The following is a 23913-nucleotide window of genomic DNA, read 5'->3' as shown; positions in this document are numbered from 1 at the left end:
AATGTACGGTACAGTCTTTCTGTGATACCAAACACCCACCTACCACTTTGGGAGAAAGAAGAGTGACAGCTCCTTGGATACTGTTTCCAGGAGAGGCAGAAATGTCCAGCCACCGAGAATCAAGAGAATTCGTTTTGTAGCAACCGACAATATTATGGATATGTGAAACATCTCCGAATGAGCCCAGAATAGCAAGTTAAAGGTCAGACTCCTCTTTCCAGGCAAGAGAGGCTTTAATAAAATAATGGGAAAGAGCTGTTGCTAAAAGCAGGAGGCATGATCCATGAAGACTGGTGGGAACAGTGATTTATTCTCTTCTAGCTCCATTTTCCCACCTTCACACTAAAAAAAATAAATAAAAGACCATCAACTGCAGCCCTAGGTCTTTCTAGTTTTGCACGTTTTTCACCAAGTTCTCCTCACCACCTCAGGAAAAAAAGAAGGGAGAGATGAGAGAAATGATTAAGTGAAACTGAGCAAAGAGCAAATATAGAATGTCCTCCCTGCGTGTCCATAAACCCATTTTCATGACACATATATTACTGGAGGGGAGAACCTTATTTTGTGGAACTGTAGAATCTCACTGGGGGTCATTTCTCCTTTCAGATATACTTGTAAGAACTCAATATACTAGGTATTAAATAATCTCACAGTTATGCCTTAGGAATATTTCCTGACATTCACCTTGAATCTGTAAGCTATTCTTACTGTGTTTATGACGTTGAAACCTATATAGTGCTTGGCATATAGCAGGCCCTTAAAAAATATTTGTTGAATCAGTAAGCAAGTTTTGCAAATAGACTTAATTAGCAACAATATTTTGCAATTCCCAGTTTGATTAAAAATTATTTAATCAATACATGTGCAGATGTCTTGCTAGTCTTGCTAGGCATTCTGTGCATGGGGGGGGGGGGTAACAGATGCAAAAGTAAATAATACTTAAGTCTGATTTCCCAGTGTGTGATCTGGTTCTGTGCGTGTGTGAGGGAGATAAACATGTAATTACTAACTTTAATATTAGAGAGACCAGCGTAAGTTCTTTAATAAAGCTGCTAAGTGCTTGAAGATTAAAGAGCTGAGAATTTCAGGCTGGAGGAATCGGAGACCTGTCTGAAGGAGACAGGCTCAGGAGCAGTGAGGAGACCTCCTGTGAGGTGTATGAGCTGCCTTTGTTGGGGGGGAGGGGGCGGGAGATGAATAGATGGCACAGTAAAGCTGGTTTGGGACCAGGTCATGAAGAGGCCTTGAACTCTCTCTGAGGAATTTATATTCTACCTTGTGAGCAAAAGTATGATGTGAGCTGCACTGAGAAGAGGATTGATCAAGTGGTACTACAGAGGCAATGAAGGGAATGAATGGAATGGAGGGAAGAAGGTAGCAATCAAAGGCTATCTGCTGTAATAAAGCCAAGAGTTACCAAGGGCCTGACCTAGAGTAGTAAGAAGAGAAAGGAGGGATGGAGTAGAAGAGAAATTTTGAAGGTAGAATCCACAGCACTTGACTGATTGGTTATAGGGGGAGAAGATTTCAAGCCTAGTTGCTGATAGGGTTGTGACCCCAGCAGAAGCAGAGGTGCCCCCAGACTGACAGAGTTCATTACATCCACGTTCACCCTGGCTGGGTGGCTCAGATGATTGGGACATTGTCCCATACACCAAAAGGTTGGGGTTCAATTCCTGGCCAGGTCATATAACTAGGTTCAATCCCCTATCAGGGTGCATACGGAAGGCAACCGATCAATGTTTCTCTCTCGCATTGATGTTTATCTCTTTCTCTCCCTCTCTCTCTAAAAGCATTAAAAATAAATAAATAAAAACATATCTTCAGGTGAGGATTAAAAAATATTTTTTGAAGTTCATCCCATCCACTTTCAAGACGGAAAACTTGCCGAAACCGGTTTGGCTCAATGGATAGAGCGTGGGCCTGCGGACTGAAAGGTCCCGGGTTCCATTCCAGTCAAGGGCACGTACCTTGGTTGCGGGCACATCCCCAGTAGGGGGTGTGCAAGAGGCAGCTGATCTATGATTCTCTCTCTATCCCTGTTTCTAACTCTCTATCCCTCTCTCTTTCTCTCTGTAAAAAAATCAATAAAATATATTAAAAAAAAAAAAAAAAAAAAAAGGAAAACTTGCCAACCTTCTTTGATGAATGCCCTCAGCCCAAAGATTGCCTAGGCTACCTGCCTGCCCTCCAGAACCTTCCTGCCCTCCAGAGCCTTCTAGATATAGGATTCAGTATCAGCAAAGGAGCAGGGAGTTACACTGTGAGCCAGCACTTCCCAAAGTTCCTGCGTTCTCAGGCTGGGCCAGAAACCAGAGAGCTCCCTGATGGAGGAGATCCTGGGTCTGAGGCTCTTTTGGAAATTCAACAAAGTTTCCAAAATGAATTGAAAGTGTTATGAATGAACCAGTTCTAATCTATAATAATAAAAGCATAATATGCTAATTAGACCGGATGTCCTTCCGGACAAAGCTGGGGCTATGAGGGAAGCCCGGTCCCGGGTGCCAGAGGGAAGCTGGTGCCGGCAGCCAGGGGAAGGAAGGCCTACTGTTGTGTGAATTTTGTGCATCGGGCCTCTAGTCCAATTTTTTTTTTTTTTAAATGTAGGTTTCCAAGTCAACCCAAAAAAATCTAACCTGATTGATCCCATCTGGTTCTTATTAATCTGGGGCAACCTGTTAAGAAAACAGATTCCTGGGTTCTACTTCAAGTCTACTACATCAGATTCTCCAGGGCTGTGGCCCACGAATCATACATTTAATAGAGTCCCAGGTGACTCTTAAGCAGTCTCCCTCCCCACATGTTACTTCTTGAAATGTGCAGTGAGCTCTCCGTACTTCTGAGGAATGACTGCAATCTCATTTCTTAGTAACTTCATTTGGGTGTGCTGTCTCCCCAGCTCCAACATGAGAGCACTGAGCATGGGGACTTTGTATATCCTTGATACCCAGACTTCCAGAAGTGCCATTTATGTCTCAGTAAAAACCTTCAGTTCCTTAACTGAAAATATGGTCATCAAATAGCCACACTGCTGCTCTAGCCAGTTTGGCTCAGGGGATAGAGCATCGGCCTGTGGACTGAAGGATTCCGGATTCTATTCTGGAAAAGGGCAAGTATCGCCGAAACCGGTTTGGCTCAGTGGTAGAGCCTCCATCTGCGGACTGAAGGGTCCCGGGTTCGATTCCGGTCAAGGGCATGTACCTTGGTTGCGGGCACATCCCCAGTAGGGGGTGTGCAAGAGGCAGCTGGTCAATGTTACTCTCTCATTGACATTTCTAGCTCTCTATCTCTCTCCCTTCCTCTCTGTAAAAAATCAATAAAATATATATTTTTTTTTTTTAAAAAAAGGACAAGTATCTAGGTTGCAGGCTCCACCCCGGCCCGGGGCCTGATCGGGGCTCGTGCAGGAGGCAACCAATCGATGTGTTTCTCTCACATCGATATTTCTCTCTGTTTTTCCCTCTCTCTTCCAGTCTCTCTTCCACTCTCTCTCTCTCTCTCTAAAAAAATAAAATAAAATAAAAATTAAACAATTAAAAAAAAAAAAAAGAATGCCACCCTGCTCATTTCCAGTAGAGTCAGAAATTCTAGAACAATTTATGAACCCATCAACAGCCTGACAAGGTGCAGAGTTGAAATATAAAACTTACAGACTTGGCTTCTGTGCTATTGTCAAGGTAGTCTTCCCTCACAGCTAGGGAGAGCGTTGCTTGGTCCAGCTGTTAAAATAAAAACAAAATATTTTGCTTGCACTGTAAATTCTTAAGTACCATGTTAACAAGAGTCATAGATCAGAATCCAAGTCATATTCTGAGCTTGTGTTACCATACAACAACAACTCATTACACTCAGCTCTACCTGCAAACAGACACTTCAGCAATGATAGCTATTATAAAGTTCCAGAGACCTACCTCTGCTTCCCCAATTCATGGCTTCTACCCCTTTCAAGTTATATTAATAGTAAATAAGATCCAAGATATTTGAGTGGGAATAGTTCTTGGAGGTTATCTGATTTTCCCCCTTACTTGATGGGTGGAGACAAAAGCCAGAGAAGTGACGTGACTTTTCCAAGGTCACATGGTTGGGCAAAGCTCAGAGAATCACTGTCTCTTGTTGCCAGATCCAGTACTCTTCTCACTGCAGTATTCTGCAAAATGCTCATCTGGATTGAACAAACTGTCCACTTCCCCACCCCTAAAATACTGTGTTGGATTGATTTAAATGATAATTTTGAGAAATCTTAACAAATTTAGAACCCTCCCTGGAAAGTTAGGATAGGCGATAAAAAAAAATACAAATAATAGAAAACACAATAACTAGAATTATTATGGAAAAGTATAGCATAATCATTGCAGTTAAAACTTTCAGCACTTTAAAGGTGATCAAAGGGAAGAAATAGTTCTCTCCAAGAACATGCTAGAATAACTCAACATCCATATGCAGAAGAAAAAAAATGAACCTCCACCCATAGCTCAAAAATTAATTCAAAATGAATCATAGACTAAATGTCAAACCTAAAAACTATAAACTTCTAGAAGGGAAAATCTTGTGACCTGAGGTTAGACAAAGAATTCTTAGACGTGACACCAAAATTGCAACCCATAAAAAAAAAAAAAAAATTAGACTTCATCAACATTAAAAAGTACTGCTCTGTGAAAGAGAACAAAAAGACAAACTACAGGCCGAGAAAATATTTAAAAATGGGTTTACAGTTGTTCAAATGGAAAATACAATAACTTATATATATAAAAGGCAAAGCAACCATCCAACCGGCCAGTAAATATGATGGGCACTGACCACCAGAGGGCAGATACTCAATGCAGGAGCTGCCAAGCTGCAGTGACTTGGCAGCTGCGGTTCTCAGTGATGCACCCAAAACCAGAGAGGAGGGAGCCTGATTCCTGGCAGGGCTGCAGGATTCCACCTTTGGCCATGGGTTATGTCACTGCAGGGCACTGTCGCCCCAAATCAAGTTTACTGCACACTTGTGTTTGCGTTCCACACCCTGTACCACAGCAACTTTGCAGAGTGCCCTCTTGCACTCCAGGACCCCTCAGGGGATGTCGGACTGCTGGTTTCGGCCCAATCCCCACAGGCCAGACCAAGGGACCCCACCTACTGGAGGGACCCCGCTCACTGTGCAGATGCCCTTCGAGCCGTAGTGCCACCCCAGGTGCGGCCAGCTAGGGAGGTTGGCTCCAGGGCGTGTCCAGCTCATCTTGCCCAGTCCCACCCCACTGGCCACCTTCTAATTAATTTCCTTTCAATGTGCATGAATCCGTGCACTGGGACACTAGTAACAAATAATAACACAAGAATAAACTGTTTTGCATATTCATAACTATAAACCTACTTTTACCCCACCCTTTAAATGACAAGGATATATATCTAGAATATATAAAGAGCCCTCAAAACTCAACAATAAGAAAACAACAACCCAATTTAAAAGTGGGCAAAAGATCTGAACAGACACTTCACCCATTAAGATATGCAGACAGAAAATAAACTCATGAAAAGATGCTCAACATCACTGGTCATTAGGAAAATATAAAATATAAATTAAACCCACAATAAAACACAACTACGTATCTATGAGAATGGCAAAAAATATATAACACTAAGTTCAAGTGAAGATTCAGAAAAACTAGATCACTCATACATTGTTGATGGGTATGCAAAATGGCAGCGCAACTTTGGAAACCAATTTGACAGTTTCTTATATTAGTAATGTTCAACATATACTTACAGATGACCCAGCAATCCTACTCATAGGTATTTACCCAAGAGAAATGAAAACTTATGCCCACACAAAAACCTGCATGTAACTTTATTCATAATCACTAAAAACAATACACAACCCAAATGTTGTTCAACTAGTGAATGGCTAAACAAACTATGACTCACAATAGAATTCTACTCAGCCATAAAAAGGAATGAACTACTCATTCATGCCTTAACATGTGAAAACTGTAATCACATTCTGAAAAAGATAAAACTACAGGGGCAGAGAACGGGCTTTGGGGACGAGGAAACTGGTTGACTACAAATGGGCAACATGAGATAATTTTGGGTGGGGGTGATGGAACTATTCTATTTCTTTTTTTTTCTTTTTTATATATATAATTTTATTGATTTTTTTTTTTACTGAGAGGAAAGGAGAGTTGAGAGAGAGCTAGAAACATCAATGAGAGAAATATCAACTAGCTGCCTCCTGCACACCCCCCACTGGGATGTGCCCGCAGCCAATGCATATGCCCTTGAATGGAATCGAACCTGGGACCTTTCAGTCTGCAGGCCAATGCTCTATCTACTGAGCCAAACTGGTTTCAGCCTATTCTATTTCTTAATTATGATGGTGATTACATGAGTCTGCATTTGTCAAAACTTATAGACAAATGCATCACAAAAAAAATGAATTTAATGGCATGTAAATTAAAAATGAAGTATTAAAAAGAACTTTCATTAAATCTATGGTCATTTTTTTTTCTTGAATGTCAACAACTACCTAAAGACTAGATTATGTGGATCCCAACAGCAGATTTTCTCATTTAAACTTCATTCAGACATAACAATGTTAGGTCAAATTAACAGGATATAAAATCTTTAAAAAATAAAATAAAAAATGAATAGCACCTTAATAAAAACTGGATCCCATATTCCTATATCATTAGTTTATACAATGCTAAATTTGCTTGGATCTATCTCTATTTTCTTCTTCATTTTACTATAATCTTAAATATTCTCTATGTATAGGGTCATGGTTTTCCATGAAAATCTTCTTCATAAGCAACAAATTCTACGAAGGCCAAGATAAGAGTTAGCAAAGTCATGAAATTTTTAAGAAAAATATTGCCCTTGTTTCAAGGGGAAGAGGGAGGGAAATGTTTCCATAACATTCACTTTGGGTGTATTACTAAAACCCTCAAATTATTGTGTTCGATCTTTTTCTCTAATTGGTCCAAAACAACCAAATCACAGGCCATCCTGGCTTCATCAGAATGCAATTCCCAATCTACCACTGTTTCTTCCAAAAATTAAGTAAGCCAGAACCACAAAACACAATATTATGATTAAGATGTTTTGGTTTTCAATTAGTTTTGGACCACTTTGAGAATCTTTTCATCTTCAGTCTCATAGGAAAGGAAATTGAATAGACAACATTAAGAGAGCCAAAGCTTCCCTCTGATGAAATGAAGTTTAATCCACTTATTGTAAAAGTTTCAAAGATTCAAATGAAGTTACCTGACCTTTTTTAAACTGTCACATTGTTATGGTTTCTAGGGAACCTTTTAAATACACAAAACAGATTAAATAAGGTCTGTCAACTAAATCTCATTAGGAGCATACAAAGTTTTGAGGCAAAAGACTTTCTCAAGAGACCAACATTAGGACACTGTTATTTGAGGTTTGTTTGTTTTTTAATTCTTGTGTCTGAATATTGCAAGTTGAAAATAAAATATCTGTTTAAGAAACCCAATATATTGAACTGAAATATGATTTTTTTTTCTCCAACTGCAATAAACCTCATGTTAGGAAACAAAGTAATAATAAAAAAAAAAAGAATCATCTGACAAATTATGATATAGGAAAAGGACAGACAAAGAAATGAGAAAAACATAATTTCTAAGACAGGGTGTCTTTGTCATCCTTTTGGATTTTGCTAGGAGTCAGACAAAAGCAGGCCACTGAGTGATGATGACTTGAAGTCACTGTTTCAGTAACACATACTAATGAGACAACCCTGGCCTTCCACACACTCAGGATAACATATATTCAAGTATTTCACCAACCCTTAAATCCTCGTTCTTGTTATCTACTTACATAAATAAGCCCAAAAACATGTAACAAGAATTTGGGGCATCAACTCTGTAGTTTTCTTTAAGTTTCTGCCATTTAAGCTTGTGATAAATCCTGCACCATCTCACCACAGGGGAAAAGGAAGTCTAAGTACATTGAGGGAGGATGGTTTGAGGTAAGAGAGACTTCTCCCAGAGCAAAAAGTTCTCCTAGGTAGCCAAAGAAGTCAAAATGTCTCCTGAGCAGAGGGACCAATCAATGTCCCTAGAAAGTGGCAGGATATGAAAGGGAGTGAGGGTCCAGGGTCCCAAATGCAGAGACATACACTTGAAGGGCAACATGGGCTGAGATAGTGGGTTTATTTTCTGAAACAGGTAACTGAGAAATGGGGCAACCAGGAGGCAGGGAAATGTCTAGACTGGTTCAATTTCCCACTACAAGTTGGGGTGGGAGCTCAGTCAGTGATGAAATTGACTAAAGAAAATGTCCATGTCTCACATACCTGAATTTAAAATCTGAGTGTTATGTTGGTTACAAGAATTAAAGAGAAATACTCTCCCAATGGTTCTGACCAGTTGCCTGGTCATGCTTTAAGACATGGGTGGGGAGCATCAGCCTGTTGTCCAAGGCAGAGGTCAATTGGACCATTACCATCATTGTGTCTTGCACAGCATGTCTTGTCCTGGTAGCATTAGAATATTGTCAGTGCCATGTTGTTTATCACCCACCATGGAAGTAACAGCTGTCACTGGAACTAAGAATTTTCTCTTGAGTAGATGGGAATTCTTTCAGTGTCTAAAGATTTTTATTGAGACTTCCACTGTCTAACCTAGAGATGGGCAAACTACAGCCTGTAGGCCAACCAGCCACACACCCACTCATGTCTACCTCTGCTTTCCCAGGTACAACAGCAGAGTTGAGCAGTTGAGACAAAGATCATATGGCTCACACAGCCCAAAATATTTACATCCGATTCTTTCCAGAAAAAAATTTGCCAGCTGCTTGGTATAAATCAAAAAATAAATAAATAAATAAACTCTAGCCCTAGCTCAGTGGATAGAGTGTCTTCTCTCACATCAATGCCTCTTTCTCTGTGTCTCTCCCCCTCCCTTCCACTCTCTAAAATCAATGGGAAAATATCCTTGGGTGAGGATTAACAAAAAATAAAACAAATTAATTCCAGAGTGTGGATTTTAAATTTTTAATAAATTAGGAAATGGTATCACACTCTAAAAGTTTTATACTTCTGCCGAAACTGGTGGATAGAGCGTCGGCCTGCTGACTGAAAGGTCCCAGGTTCGATTCCGGTCAAGGGCATGTACCTTGGTTGCAGGCACATCCCCAGTAGGGGGTGTGCAAGAGGCAACTGATTGATGATTCTCTCTCATCAATGTTTCTAACTCTCTATGCCTCTCTCTTCCTCTCTGTAAAAAATAAATAAAATATATTTTAAAAAATAATAAAAATAAAAGTTTTATACTTCTATGATTTGAATATCAATATATCGTTAATATTTTCTAGCTCAACAAAGGACAGAACTAGGAGGCGGGAAGGAGTAGCTCAATAAAATTTTCATTATTAGTCAAAGTAACCGAGGAAGCAAAATATGGTAGAATCAAAGCACAAACATTTTGAGAAATGTTATTTGAAGTCTTGTCAAGCTCTTTCATTGATGAATCTTTCATTGTTGGTAGTCTCCTGATTTTACCAATGTAATAATCTGGGTCAAGGTATATCTGTGCGGCCTATTCCTTGGAAGAGAAGGGATGCTTACTCTCCCAATGGAAAATGCAAGCCAAGCACTTGGAACAAGTCTCAGTTTATCTTATGAAAGGAAAGGGAGAGATTCAGATTGAACTTGACAATGAAATTTTAGGCATATACGCAAGATGACTTTAGTGATGGAGGAACAAAGAATCATGACATGTGTTCTCTCCTTAGTCAGGGGAATGAGAAGGTGAGGGGAAGAAGAGAGTTCAGAAAGTCTGCACAATAATATCATATTAAGTATGGATGGTGCAGAGTGGGTACTAGACTTATTGAGGGATCAGTTCACAAATTATATGTGTCTCACCACTATGCTGGTCACCTGAAACTAATACAAAATAATACTGAATGTCAACTATAATTGAAAAATAAAAAAGAACATGTTAAATGGAAAAAATAAAGTCTTTGCAGCTCTCTTCCCACTGGAATTTAGGGACCCACACATGCTTAGAGTAGATACTGAGGGCCAAATCACATGAAATTAACTTGCTCACTAGCTTCTTAAAAGGCTGATCAAACTGGTTTGTTCATGATTTACGGTCCGCACATCTGTGAAGGGGGTAATACCCTAGATCCTAATGTTTAACATAATTTTTTCCTTATCATTTCACTAAGGTGGTATGAGTCTCTTTCCCTAGGAAGCACCCCAAAAAGCTAACCTTGGACTGAACAAACAGGATGACCGAGTCTTCACCATACCTTCAAGATGTGTTCATTGGATGCCTTGTCGTCGGGGGACACGTACAAACGGATAAATACAGAATTGCTGTATTGACCACGAAACGTTGCAAGTGTCTGAAGAAGGCTGAACTTCCTCTCTGACCAAACCCCTTCAGGACCGATGTTAGACTCGAGCACGGGCCAGCGAAAAGGTGAGTGCTGCAGGATGTGTAGCAATGGCTTGGCATCTGCCTTTTCGATCGCTTCTGAAAGGGAACCATATTAAGGGAGAGTTAGAGTTGCAAACTGGATTTCCAAGCTAGAATGCCAAGGTATCTTCTCAAGAGAAAATTCTCATAAGGCTCCAATTTAACATTTCAGCTGTTATGGAGAGGTGCCATAGACTGAAGATAACCAGAGACAGAGCTACTTATGACTCACACTGCAATGTAACTGTCTAAACTGAGTGTTCTTGCCAGGAGAGCTGACTAGGGAACTACAGAGCTGGATATTCCTTACAATAAAAGATGGGCTTACTACACTGACCCCAGGCAATGGGCTATGTTAGGCTGATAATACTGTGCAATGCTAAGAAACAATCCTACGTAAAGGAAACTGTTCAATAAAACCAATCACACCCCAATAAAAGTGAACAAATGCTGCAGACTCTTTCATCATCTTTTACTGCTCTCTTCTAGCTAACCGAAAATCCTAAACAAGTTAACACACTTCCCAGAAGCACTGGCTTCTTTCTGCAATGGCCTTGAAAGGGCAGACGAGATAAAATGATGTATCTCTTTTAACTCCCATCAGACCCAAGATATGGAGACATGTTTAAGACAACCAACAAAGATTACTCTTAGGCTGATGGAGAAGCAGGAGGAGCCTGGCCTGCCTGGGAATCTGGATTTGTCTAGGCCCCAGGAGGTCCTTAGGGGACTAGCAACACTTCCAAGCGCTCTCCCTCCAAGGTTCCTTCTAGACCAGACCTGCCCTCTAGATTCTTGTTTCTGTACCACATATAGTGGTGTTTGCCCTCTGATCCCACCCAAATTTCTCATGGAGTAACGGACACCTAAAGAATACTAGCCATAGAAATAGAATTATTTTCTCCATCAAACCAGCAAAAGAACATTAAGACAGGGCAGGGCTAATCAAAACCCAGTTTTTGAGAGTTGTTCCTTTCCTTAAACATTAAAAGAACTCTGAAGAATAGGGGTGGTAAATATTTTGTTAATTTTTCTTTATTTCTTTATTACTCACTCTCATTCATGCACGATGAATAAAGGATTTTGGCTTTCTGTATGGCTTCGGTGTCCCGCCTTCTACTGATTGATTTCTCCAAAAGTGCTAGAAGGAAGGTTAAGAAAGGATTTATTAGTATCCACCCACATGAGGTGCTGAGTGGAAGGTCATTTGCTAATCATAGTCTCTACCTCCAGAAAATTGTATGTAAAGACAGACAACCCTAGAAACGACACTTCTATAAAAGATATGCAGACAGCAGAGCCGATTCCAACTTGCTTGAAGTTCAAATAAAAACAATTTAACATTCTTTTCTCAAAGGTTCTACTAATTCAAAGAAACCAAAAGTTCAATTTCCAACTGAGATGGGACCTTCTGCAGGGGTTAATGTTTTCTGCCACCTACACAAAAGGGAACAGAATTCATTTATTCAAGAACCAAAAATAACTAAATTCTGTTCCTTGTTTCTGCACCGAGTAATATTCTCAACGGAGGCAATTTCGTCAGGGTCAGGTTTCTTAAGGTTTCTCCACAGTCCAGCCTCTCAGGGAGGTCACCTGGAAGAAATTTCCCATTAGAAGTTTTATTCAATGTTGTATAAACATGCTGTGGACATGGAAGAAGTTGTTTAGACAGGAAATGGAGAGGCGAGATTGGAAAGCCTAACCAGATTGCCTAAAAACTTGCCCATTTACACATTTGAAGTCCTGGCCATTTAAGTGAGACCATGTGTATAAAATGGTTGCCAGCATAGACATAAGCCTGCCTGGAAAATGATTTCCTATGTACAAAATCACTGATGTTATTGTTTGAAGGAGGAAAATGACAGTTGTCACTATTTCAAGGAAGGAGGAAAACTAAAATTCAATAAAAAGCTACCCTCCCTCAAAAAGACCACCTTAGTTATACTTGAGAGCATCCATTTACCAACACAAAGAATCCCTATGCAGCACCGTGGCACTGCCCCCATTGATCGATGTCAAACTGGTATTATCAAAGCATTTGGGGGTTATTTCTGAAATGTAGAATCCTCCAAATGACGTTACAACAGATGTTCCTACAGTACTCTGAATTGCTTCAAAGCACAATGTACAGTGCTAATCAAATTAATAAATAATTACATATTCTCTAAAGAGGAATCGACTTCTAAACTAAAGTTCTACATTTCAAAATTAAGAGAAAAGCAATCCAGAGCTCCTGTCCAGGTTTTTTAAGCATCTGCAGTACGTCAAACAAGTCCATGTAACTAGACAGATTCAAATAAAATAAATTGAGTTGGATGTGGGTGTTTTCAATTATTTCAACTTGTACAGTGCTTCTTTCTTGTGTATTACACAGCAATAGAAGTGGAATAACTAGCTTCAAGGATAAAGAAAGGAGTTTTTTGGAGGGTTTTAGTAAACAGAAAGCTTTAAAACCATACCCACATATATTTCCATTCAAATCAGATCATGTGCCTTTCTGCCACATTGCTTCCACGGCCATTGACTGAATTGTTGGGGAGACACATTTGGAATAATTTCACATCTCCAAATTTAGAGATGTGATATTATTCTAATGCTATCGACACTCCATAGGCTGCAAACATGATAGCCCTGAAAACCAAAAACAAACCACAGCAGCAAAAGAACTCAAAGTATTATATATCTACCTGAGTGGACAAAAAGCCATTCTGTACCAGAAGAAGGGGAAAAAACATGTATATGCTAAGTAGGGAAATCCCAAAATGCTAACCATGCACAAATATCAATAATTTGTATCTGTCAAAATTCTGTTCCAGAATTTGTCTTTTAAAACAAATTCAGCTACTACAAATATCTGGCTTACCCTTTCCCTTCTCTTCTCTTTCTCTTCATACCCAAGCAGGCAGGAGAGCATTTATATGCAGACAGTGATGTGGCAATCAGTTAGCAGCATCCATTTAATCTATCTCTATATCTGAAATTAGTGGTAAGAGAAATAAAATCTAGCCTAGGAAGTCATTAATAAGCAAAAAACAAAGTATGCCTATCAAAGGCAGTTGCTCAGATTATTAAAATGTCCCTAATGCACAGAGAAGGGCTGGTGGGTCACCCATACAAGGGCATTCCTATAACAATTTGACTTGTTTCCTGGAAGATTTCTCAGTGCTCCATCCACCCCATATCCAGTTATTCCTAACCATGTTACAACAGAAAAGAAAAATTCCAGTTCATCAAAAAATCTGTAGTACAGTAAATCTCAGACTTTAAAGTTGATTTCAAAGTGTTTCTGGTCATCAAATGTGAACATTACATATATTACGTAAGTATTTTTTTTCTTTTCATTATGCTGAATCAAATACAATTTTTAAAGGCAGCATAATAGATATATAGAGGGTGAGCTTTCTTTTTTTTAATATTTTATTGATTTTTTTTTAATTTTTTTTTTTACAGAGAGGAAGGGAGAGGGAGAGAGAAAGATCGATGAGAGAGAAACATCAATTAACTGCCTCCTGCACACCCCTACTGGGGATGTGCCCACAACCAAGATACATGCCCTTGACCAGAATTGAACCTAGGACCCTTTAGTCCGCAGACTGACACTCTATCCACTGAGCCAAACTGATTAGGGCAAGGGGGTGAACTTTCAAATGACACAGACATGGGTTCCAGATGCAGCTTGCTGGCACGTTCCAGCTAGAACTTGAGCAGGTTCTTTAATCTAAGTCTCAGTTTCTTCATCTATCAAGGATGAAGCATAGTTCCTACCTCCCAGAGTTGTGGTAAGGAACAAACCTTTTAATGCGCAGAAAGTGCCTGTTTCAAAACCCAAACACATGGTAGGTGATCCATCAGTGGTGACTTAAACAGGATTACAGGCTGAGTCAGCCATGCCCCAAATTGTAAAGCAATCAATCTTATTTCTAGTGCTTCCTCCATAAATGGTCTTCCTCCTCCTTACTTAGGGTACCGTAGCCATCCCGAGTGTGGGATGATTCCACAAATTGGACCTGCCCTGGCCACCTTGCAAAGCGCATGCTCTCAACACTTCCTTTGCTTTCACAATGGAGACAATGCTCCATGCGGAGGGATATTTTTTGCAGTCAGTGGTAACCTCTGAGAATATTTTGTTCCTCCTGGAAACAAGGCATTTTCTTTTTTATGTAAACATTTCCGATGAAATGACAGAAAAGTACATAATTTGCAGGACTTCCACAAAGTAAACACACCCACATAACCAGCATTATGACCAGAACCTCAGAAGCCTCTTGTGCTCCCTTCCAGTCACTAACTCCAATCAAGACAACCAACATCCTCTTAATCAATGTCTTTACCTTACTAAAGTCTATTTCCCATATTTTTATTGGGTAATCTACCTTTTATCAATTTTATCAGCACAAGTCCTTTGTTGAATATTTACATTGCAAAATCTTCTCCCATTGCATACTAATTTTATTAATGGTATCATGTGATGAACTAAAATTCTTTCATTTTAATGTAGCCTAATTTGCCCATTGTTTTTCCATCTAAGGTTAGCATATTTTGTGTCCTGTTTGAGAAATCTTTGCCTGCCCTAAAGTCATTAAGATATTTATGTTTCCCCCTAGAATCCTTATAGTTTCACATTTAGATCTATATAGTCCATATAAAATTTGTTTTTTCCCACTGTATGGACAGCCATGCCTTTTTAACACAAGTCTGGCCTCACAGAGGATGAGTTATGTGAGAATTTCAATAAAGAAGGTATTTTTGATCACTGGGCCTCAAATATTATCACCAAAAAAAAAAAATACTTTGGTACATAAGATCGGCATTAACAAGGGCTATTTTCTATGCGATGGAGTACTCTCCAGCGCAGGGGCTGGATCACATTCATCTTGAACACCCAGGCCTAATGCTTGTATCATTGATGTCCAATGCACATTTGCCCTAGTTGAAATCCTGACTAGGTAAGTCTAAGAGGGAGTTTTTATCATACCGGAAAAGAACTGAGAGAAGTTAGACTGGCTTATCTTTTTATAGTCAACAAAGTCCTGAGTATGCTAACATCCATAATCTCCTTTTCTCACATTTTAGTCCCTATGTCATACAATGAAATTCAAGAGGTCATCTGTTTTCATGAACAGCAGGGTGTGTGTTTTTAATTTTAGTTGAATTTATTGAGGTGACATTGATTAATAAAATTATATAGGTTTCAGGGGTACAATTCTATAATATATCATCTTATTATATTGTGTTCATCACCCCAAGTCAGTTTTCCTTCCATCACCATTTATCCTCCATTTACCTTCTTTCTACCTACCCCACCTTCCCCTTTCCCTCTGGCAATCATACTACTTATGACTGCCTATAAATTGTTTGTTTGTTTGTAAAATCTCTTCACCTTTTCCATCCAGCCCCATTTGGTTTTACCAATGGTCTCATCTTAATCATCCACTTCTACTTTTCTGATGAGGAAAGGGAGAGGGGTGGATTCTTAGTTAACATTCAACTTCCTTAAGTGCAGGAGCCAGATAGGACTATCCATTCTATTCACTCAATTCATTTCTCCTGCTCAGACAGGCCCTTTATTTAGAGTTCTGTAATAGGAAGAGGAAATTTCCAAGGAAAAAGAATGAGACTCCTGAGGAGTTGGCACTCCCATGGTAGTTGAGAGCTCAAGGCAGTCATTTGAAGATTCTGCAATGTTTAGCACCTTCTCAACTATTGATAATACTTTTCAAAAATCCCACATGCATAATGTTTTAGGCCTTTGAACAAACACCTACCAAGAATCTCATTGTCGAGCTGAAGCCATTTTAACAAGATGGCTTGAGATAATAGGAATTCTTTCAACACATGTTCCTTTGTGTCCTTTCCCAGACCCCGTACTCCTATATACCTGTTCTACAGGAAGTCCTCGGGCTACTTGCTGAAGGATAATAAATGCTGGGCTGCTTGCCTGATTTGCTTTACAGAAACATTAATTGCAGTCTAAAACACTCATGTCAAATGCCATCAAGGTGAATCCTCAATTTAGTATATATTATGCCGTTTTCCCCTTAGAAATTGGGGGTTGGGGGGACTGTCCTCTTAATTCTAGTGAGAGAAAGAGTCTGAAAAATACTAAGTTTGGAAAACCAAATCTACATTTTAAGAAAAGGTGTGCCCTTCTACACCTACATAATGAACAGAATGTTCTCTAGACACGTATATTTTTTAAACCTATCATATCATGGCCTGGTTTCTCCTTCGGTGGTACTAAAAAACCACCTTCGGATGGTACATGGTTGAATGCTGCCTCTAATCTTACTATTTTTAGTCCTTGTTGATTTTCCAGGCTACAGACTTCAATTTGGTTTCCAGGCTCCTCGGTTTATTTACCGCACTGAAAGACTTCATTTTTCTAACGCACGCGTGCAAGGTCTTAAACTCCAATGCCGTTAAACCTGGAGACTTTAAATCAGCTTGCAAAGCCCATTGTTATTCTCATTAAAAAAATAAAATTCAAGTTAACCAAGTCATGGTCTGTGGAGCCCATAGCTCTCATGTTTTCACATGAATTGTGTGAAACTCGACTCTGCCGTTCCTGGGCCCCACAGCCAGTCAAGCATGGGATTAACTGAGTCTGCCTGACGTATGGAAGAGACAATAAAAGCTGGTATTTCTCATTCTTCTGGAAATCCCCCACCTAAGGATAAGGAGAGAACTGTCAGAATTCTTTTTGCTGTTCATTTTTATGATCATCCTATAAATGATAATTATTGGCATCAGCGTAAGAAAAGGAGGCAGATAACAATTTTTAAAAAAAGGTGTCAAAAAAGAGAGAAGGGGGCAGAGATTATTTTAGGGGAATCAGGAACCTCTAACTCATCAATCTAAATCATGGGTTAGCAAATAACATAAAAATATCCCCCGATTAACATAAAAGACCTCTTTGTCCATAATGAAATCAATTTTATAAAACTGCCAGATACTACAGTAGTCTAATAGGAGGTAACTTTTTCATTATGTTCACTTATAAGAGAAGTTATAAGGATTATACTTATCAGGGTTATACTTCAAAATAATTTAAATTAAATTTTAACATTACCCTTTGATAGCATATTATTACAATGAATTTGCCAATAGATTTTAACTCGTAAAATTAACCTTCCTACTTACATAATTTGTATCTTAGGGGGTAATTCAATGTAAGGCCTGTGCTGAACTTGAAGTCATTAAAATCCACCTTCAGTTTTTTGCCTATAATAAAACCCCCAATTATATTTTCCCTGCCTCCTATTCCCACCATCTTAACGTTACAGGGAAAAGGCCATGTGTGGGTATAATCCCTGCAGTGGTCCTTTCTGAGCGCTCCTCAGACAGCCAAGGGCCCAATGGTGATGGCATTCATTTATTAAGTACCTGCTCTGAGCCAGGTGTATGACCTCAATTAATCCCCGAAAACCCTAAGAGGCCTGTATTTAACCCCAGTCTGGAGGTGAGAAACGGTAAGAATTTATCCAAGGAAACTCAGCTAGTGAAGGTTAGAGCTTGGGTTTGGACTCCTCATCGTTCCACCAGCGAGTAGCCAGTACAGTTCCAGCAGTGAGGACGAGGCCCCCAGTGGCTAAGCCAGAGGCAGCACCACCCTCATGGACTCTCTTGACAGCTCTCTCGATCATAACTGGAAGAAAGGCCTTCCCCGGTTACACAGAGACTTGTTTTCTGCAGTGGGTGAGTGACTCCGCTCTGAGCCATCTAACCTTTTTGCCCTATCACCCTATCTGTGATCACAGACATACTCCTGAGGCGCCTAGCTAGAGATGGCAGGCCCGGTAAGGCTAGAACAAAACAAAGTTAGCTGGTCCCGAAGGCTGCACTTCACGTTATGCCCTAGTCTAGACCAGTGGATTCCAAACTTGAGCATGCATCATCAGTAACATCAAAAGGGCTTGTTAAAACACAGTGTTGGGTCCTGGCCAGTGGTGCTCAGTGGTTAGAGCATAGGCTCGCACACCAAAGGGTCTCAGGCTTGATTCTTGGCCAAGGGAATGGGATGCAGATTCTATTCCCAGCCCCAGTCAGGGTGTATGTGGGAGGCAACCAATCGATGTGTCTCTCTCACATCGATGCTTCTCTTTCTCTCCCACTCTCCACCACTCTTCCTCCCTTCCACCCTCTCTAAAATTCAATGGAAAAAATATCCTCGGGTGAGGATTTAAAACAAAAACAAACACAGTCTTGGGTCTTTTCTGCCAGAGTACCTGATTCAGTAGGTCTGGGTAGCCCCCAGGAATTTGCATTTCTAACAAAGTCCTAGGTAATGTCATAAATATATCAAGGGAACACACTTTGAGAACCCCTACCTTAAAGTAACAGTACTCACCAGCCCTCCTTTCCCCAACTTTATTGATAGTTGATGATTATCACCAGTCCCTTTTCGTGTCTATGATCCCAGACACATCACCAGCCCAGATTGCCTCCTCCCCCTCTCTCCACCAAACCCAAGGTCAAATTAAGGAGCTTTTGTCCTTTCTTTGTTGCTTTCACTCTGTAGCTCCATTTTAGTTCAATGTCAATGTTTAGTTCAATCAGGAGTATGTCTCTGATCACAAAAAGATCACTACTTTTTTTTTTATACTGGAACATTCACCTTACATTGGTCCATTTAAGTCTAATTTAGCTCCTCAATCCCACAAAACCCAGTTTTAAAAAGTTCCCTTATTTTTTATTAAATTTATTGGGGTAACACTGATTAATAACATTATGTAAGTTTCAGGTGTATAATTCTATAATACAGCTTCTGAATATTGCACTGTGTGTCCACAACCCCAAGTTCATTATCCTTCCATCACTATTTATCCCTCCTTTATGTTCTTCCACCTCCCCCTGTCCCCTCTTCCCTCGGTAACCCCATACTGTTGTCTGTGTCTATGAGTTTGGTTGGTTTGATTGTTGCTTTCAAAAATGATGAAATACTGCCATTTGCAACAACATGGATGGATCTTGGCAGTATCATGCTAAGTGAAATAAAATAAGTCCGACGGAAAACGACAAGAACCATATGATTTCACTCTTGTGTAGAATATAAAAAGTTCTTTACCTTCCTCAAAGATAAAATGCAGCCGAAACCGGTTTGGCTCAGCGGTAGAGCATCGGTTTGCAGACTGAAAGGTCCTAGGTTCAATTCCGGTCAAGGGCATGTACTTTGGTTGCGGGCACATCCCCGGTAGGGGGTGTGCAAGAGGCAGCTGGTCAATGTTTCTCTGTCATCGACGTTTTCTAGCTCTCTATATCTCTCCCTTCCTCTCTGTAAAAAAAATAAATAAATAAATAAAATATATTTATTAAAAAAATGCAATAGGGGTTTGAGAAGATGGTCAATTCACTTATTCAAGAGGGTGGAGGGGGGGAGGGGGGAAGCACTATGCCAGGAAGACTCCGAAAGTGGAGGGGGAAAAACAACACAGAGCAGCTATTTTCAATCCTAGCCTATACCACACCCTGTGAGGAGGAAGAGTGGGATAAATACTGCATCCCTGAAATCCTAAAAAATCTGAGCTGCAGACTTCACAATTCCTCCCCTCCTCTATGACAGCAGCATCAAAATACTGTAAACATAGGTTTCAAAAGCCACTTCCCAGCTAACCCCTGTTTTCACTCCCACCTTCCATGAGGAGGTGAGAGCGGCAGAGGTTCTATTCTTGGCTGTTCAAACCACGGTGTGTGGTGGAGGGATGTTGTTCCTCTAAAACTGGGCTTCTGACCGTGAGGGATTGGGAACCGGGCTCTCTTTCCTCCTCCACCCAGAATCCTCTTCTCCAAATGTGGGGAAGCAAAAGCACCTTTGACACAACTGGAGGACTCAAAGGGGCAAAAGGGCCAGTGAGAGCGAACTTCTACACCCACTGGCTGCTGCTGTGGCTTCCGCAAAGGCTTCTGCTGGGGGGGGGGGGGGGGGGGAGGTGGCAAAGCACCTAGTTTAAAACAAAACAAAACAGGAGCTCCAGAAATGAGACAATGACCCTTTGTTGCTGAACTGGGGAGAAAAGAGAGAAAAGGATACCCAATAATGCTTGGGGATTTCTGCAAGAAGGAAAACAAGAAGCTCTGACTTTGTCTGGATCCCAAGCTGGAGAACAGAACAGCATGATGGGACCTTCTGAATGGGTCTCAATACATCACCTCCCTCCTCCAAGCCATTCTCCACAGGCAGCCAGTGTGCTCTGGAAAAGCACATTGCTCACAGAGCCCTCGCGGCATGACATTTACAGATGGCGTCCCATTGCCCAAGGACAGAGGCTAAATCTTTACATGACCTACAAGGCCCGAGCACTCTGCCCCTCCTTTCTCTTTAGTTTCATCTTTTGTCCCTTTTCCCTTCTACTCTGAGCCCCAATCTCACTGGCCTTCTTGGGTTTCCTCAAAGGCACCAGCCAGACAGAGTCTGTGCTCATGTAGCTCTTTGCGCCTGGGTTAAAACGGGAGACATGGGAATTGTCAGACCCATAATCTGTGGGGGACAAATGATATGGCTGGGCTGTTTTGGGCAAGTCACATAATTTCCCTGACCTTCACTTCCTCGGATGTAGGGCAAAGACAGAAATAAACAATGATGGCCGACATCACAGAATTAAAGTGAGGAACCGTACAGAAAACAAATGTTATGCTAAAGGAATAAAATTAGTAACAAAAATCATTTAGGCCTTGAGGAAGTGGATTTATGAATTCAGAATAGACAGCAGGTAACAGAAACAGTTCGATTTAGAATAATATAAATGGTCACTACAGGAAGTCTCTGGTTAGGGACACAGGTAAACTTGTGAAAACACTAGCACATGTGTGTGTGTGTGTGTGTGTGTGTGTGCAATTCTTTCTCACATAAACATAAGTCCCTGCATGTATCTTAATGGTTGATAAAAATTCCCTTCTCATTTTATAAACTAAAAGGTCCATGTATGTTTTAGAAAGTATCTTTCACAGTGCAAATATCAATAAGGCTTTCCAAACAAACATATCTTGCCTGTGACAAGTTATTATCTAACCAGCATATAATTAATTTTCCTGTTATAAGGTAGTGCCTTTTTTAACATGGAATGTTCTCTTGACACTTTAAAGTAAATAGTCCTTCATTACTAATTCATTAAGCATTCACACGGATGCTATTAATCACAAAGAACTAATGTGGTATTAATGGGCAGGTTATTAATCTGCAATTACATGCAGATTTCCTAACAAATTCAAGTTGCCCAAGTTTTTTTTTTAGGGAAAATGAAATGAACAAATCTTTCAGAAAGCAAAACACGGGGAGAAATCTCTCTCCCTGCACCATAAGACAGGACATACAAAATTACTTTCTTTTTATCCTAAGAAATCTTTGCATTTACCCAGAACAATGACACAATATATAGGTCTTCATCAAAGTAATAGAAATGGAGGAAAAACTAAACTCATGCGCTCAGGAAAGATGCAGAATTCCTTCAGTAATATACTGTGTCCTTAGATGTAGCAAGGCCTGGGCTATCAGTGTGTGGGCATCACTTGAGAATGTGCTAGAAATGCAGACGCTCGAGTTCCTTCTCAGACCTTCTGAATCAGAACTGCATTTGAATAAGATTCCCAGGTGATCTGTATATACATTAAATGTTGGGAAGAACGGTATTCAAGTACAGTTTTGTATCTGCAAATTGGAGAAGAAGGAAAGAGGGAGTTGCTTATAACCCACCAAACAGGAAAGCCTAAGTTTGCTAGGAGGGAACATCACACACATCTCATTAAAATTGTTTAAAGCACAAAAAACAAGGTGGATGTGAGAAGCAGATGGGGAGCCGGGATTGTCGGAAATACAATTTGCATACCGTATTTCCTGAATTCTATGAAGCACATTTGTTTCACATCTGCACATCTCTGAAATTGGAATCCATCTTAAAACTGTCAGCCAGGCGCAGTCATGACATAGTGGCCACTGCCTGCCCATGCGTGAACTTAGTTAGCCGTTTTACACATCAGATGAGTCGGTTGCATGGCTAGTAAATTGTCACTTAGAAAGATTTCACCACAATTTGGCAATGAAATGGAAACTTATTGCATATCCAAAAAGGCAGTCTTGGAGCAAAATCCCTGAAACAATTGGGGGCACTTTTTAAAGAAGTGCTGAATCACTGCTGTTGTTGATGGAAAGAGGACAATATTTTTGTGAGAAAAGAACACTGTGAAATCAAAAAAGACTATGAAGAAGTTTTAGGAATACCTTAACCAATCTCTTTTGCTTGCATTTTCCATTTTAATTATATTACTATATATAACCCTTTCAATGAAAATAAAATTAAAATCTATAGTGATAAGAATGCATTGTGTAATAATGTAGTCTTTCCTGGCATGCATCTAATAATGGCACATCTTACAGTTGACAGTATTTTTGATGATAAAATATGGTATTAGTTAAGGCTATGGATGACTCAGCATTGTGTGTTCTCTGGCTTAATTTTAAATCAAATAAAATTAACCAAGAAAACTGCATGTAACTCTAGTTCTACCACTACAGAAGACCATGTATTTTTCATTCTGGGAAATAATGTGTCTGGAATACTAAAGCTATGTTTGGATTTAAATCAAAGAAAGCATTATACAAATTATTCCAAATGAATCCAAAAGCATTTTAAGGACAACGGAACCTCCGGGTGAGATGAGACCTTGGAATTCCTGAATATCAGGTCTCAGGGCAGGAACACAAGTTTGGCCAAGTGGGAAGGTGGTGTGAGGCCTTTGGACAGAGGAGCCCGTGGGCGCCCTGCCACACCGTGGGCTGTGCAGCCTGCAGACCTCAGCCGGAGCCACAATTGCCTCCTTTCCTCACCCAGCGTTTCCCACGCGTTCCCCACTTGACAAGTTTCACTCTGGCAATGACCTGCAGCTTTCAAACCCCAACTTCCTCTTCTCCACGACTCAGAGGTTCCAGACTGACATCAACACCTTTGCCCTTGATTAAAACAATATAATTTTATGTCTTATATTACTTGTACTTGTGTATATCCAGAACAGTGTGTAGATTAAGGAGGGTGCGGAGGGAATAGGTCTTTTTTTTTTTTTTTTTTTTAACATTATCCTGGGACTTGGCAAAAATGTTGGCAAATGTGAATAGAGAGAAAGTCATAAATTAGCTAGGGCGTCACCTGGCATCATTTAATGTCAACTAGAAAAGCATATTACCAGAGTGGTTCTTTTGAATGATTCTCATTTCAGAAAACTTGTAGAACCTTCTCAGATGAATGGTGGCTATAGTTCTCTACCAGATTAATTTTGGCATCATCCTTGAATAGGTTCTCAAACTTGCCTGGGGGAGGTTGTTATTAAAAATCCCAGGCCACAGCCAGACCAATTACATCAGAACCTCTGCAGATAAAGACCCAGGCATCTGTGTTTTAAAACTCCCCAGTGATTCCAATATGCAACCAGGGTTAAGAAGCACCGTTCTAGAACTACCCTGTCTAATACAGAAGCCAGGAGTCCCATGGGGCAA

The 23913-nt window shown here is 40.2% G+C and overlaps 1 protein-coding gene across 1 annotated transcript in view; it reads right to left on the bottom strand.

The window, feature by feature from the left end:
• Positions 1–23913, bottom strand: part of PHEX (phosphate regulating endopeptidase homolog X-linked) — a 185936-nt gene that overhangs the window by 136533 nt on the left and 25490 nt on the right. Inside the window, exons 4-6 of the mRNA XM_036439857.2 lie at positions 11488–11574; positions 10264–10490; positions 3651–3719 (exon numbers count right to left, since the gene is read on the bottom strand). Of these exons, the coding sequence (XP_036295750.1) occupies positions 3651–3719; positions 10264–10490; positions 11488–11574 (383 nt within the window). The remainder of the gene's footprint in view (positions 1–3650; positions 3720–10263; positions 10491–11487; positions 11575–23913) is intronic.

Source organism: Pipistrellus kuhlii, unplaced genomic scaffold (genome assembly GCF_014108245.1).
Source record: "Pipistrellus kuhlii isolate mPipKuh1 unplaced genomic scaffold, mPipKuh1.p scaffold_m20_p_16, whole genome shotgun sequence".
Taxonomy (NCBI): Eukaryota; Metazoa; Chordata; class Mammalia; order Chiroptera; family Vespertilionidae; genus Pipistrellus; species Pipistrellus kuhlii.
This window is presented reverse-complemented; position numbering and strand designations above follow the sequence as displayed.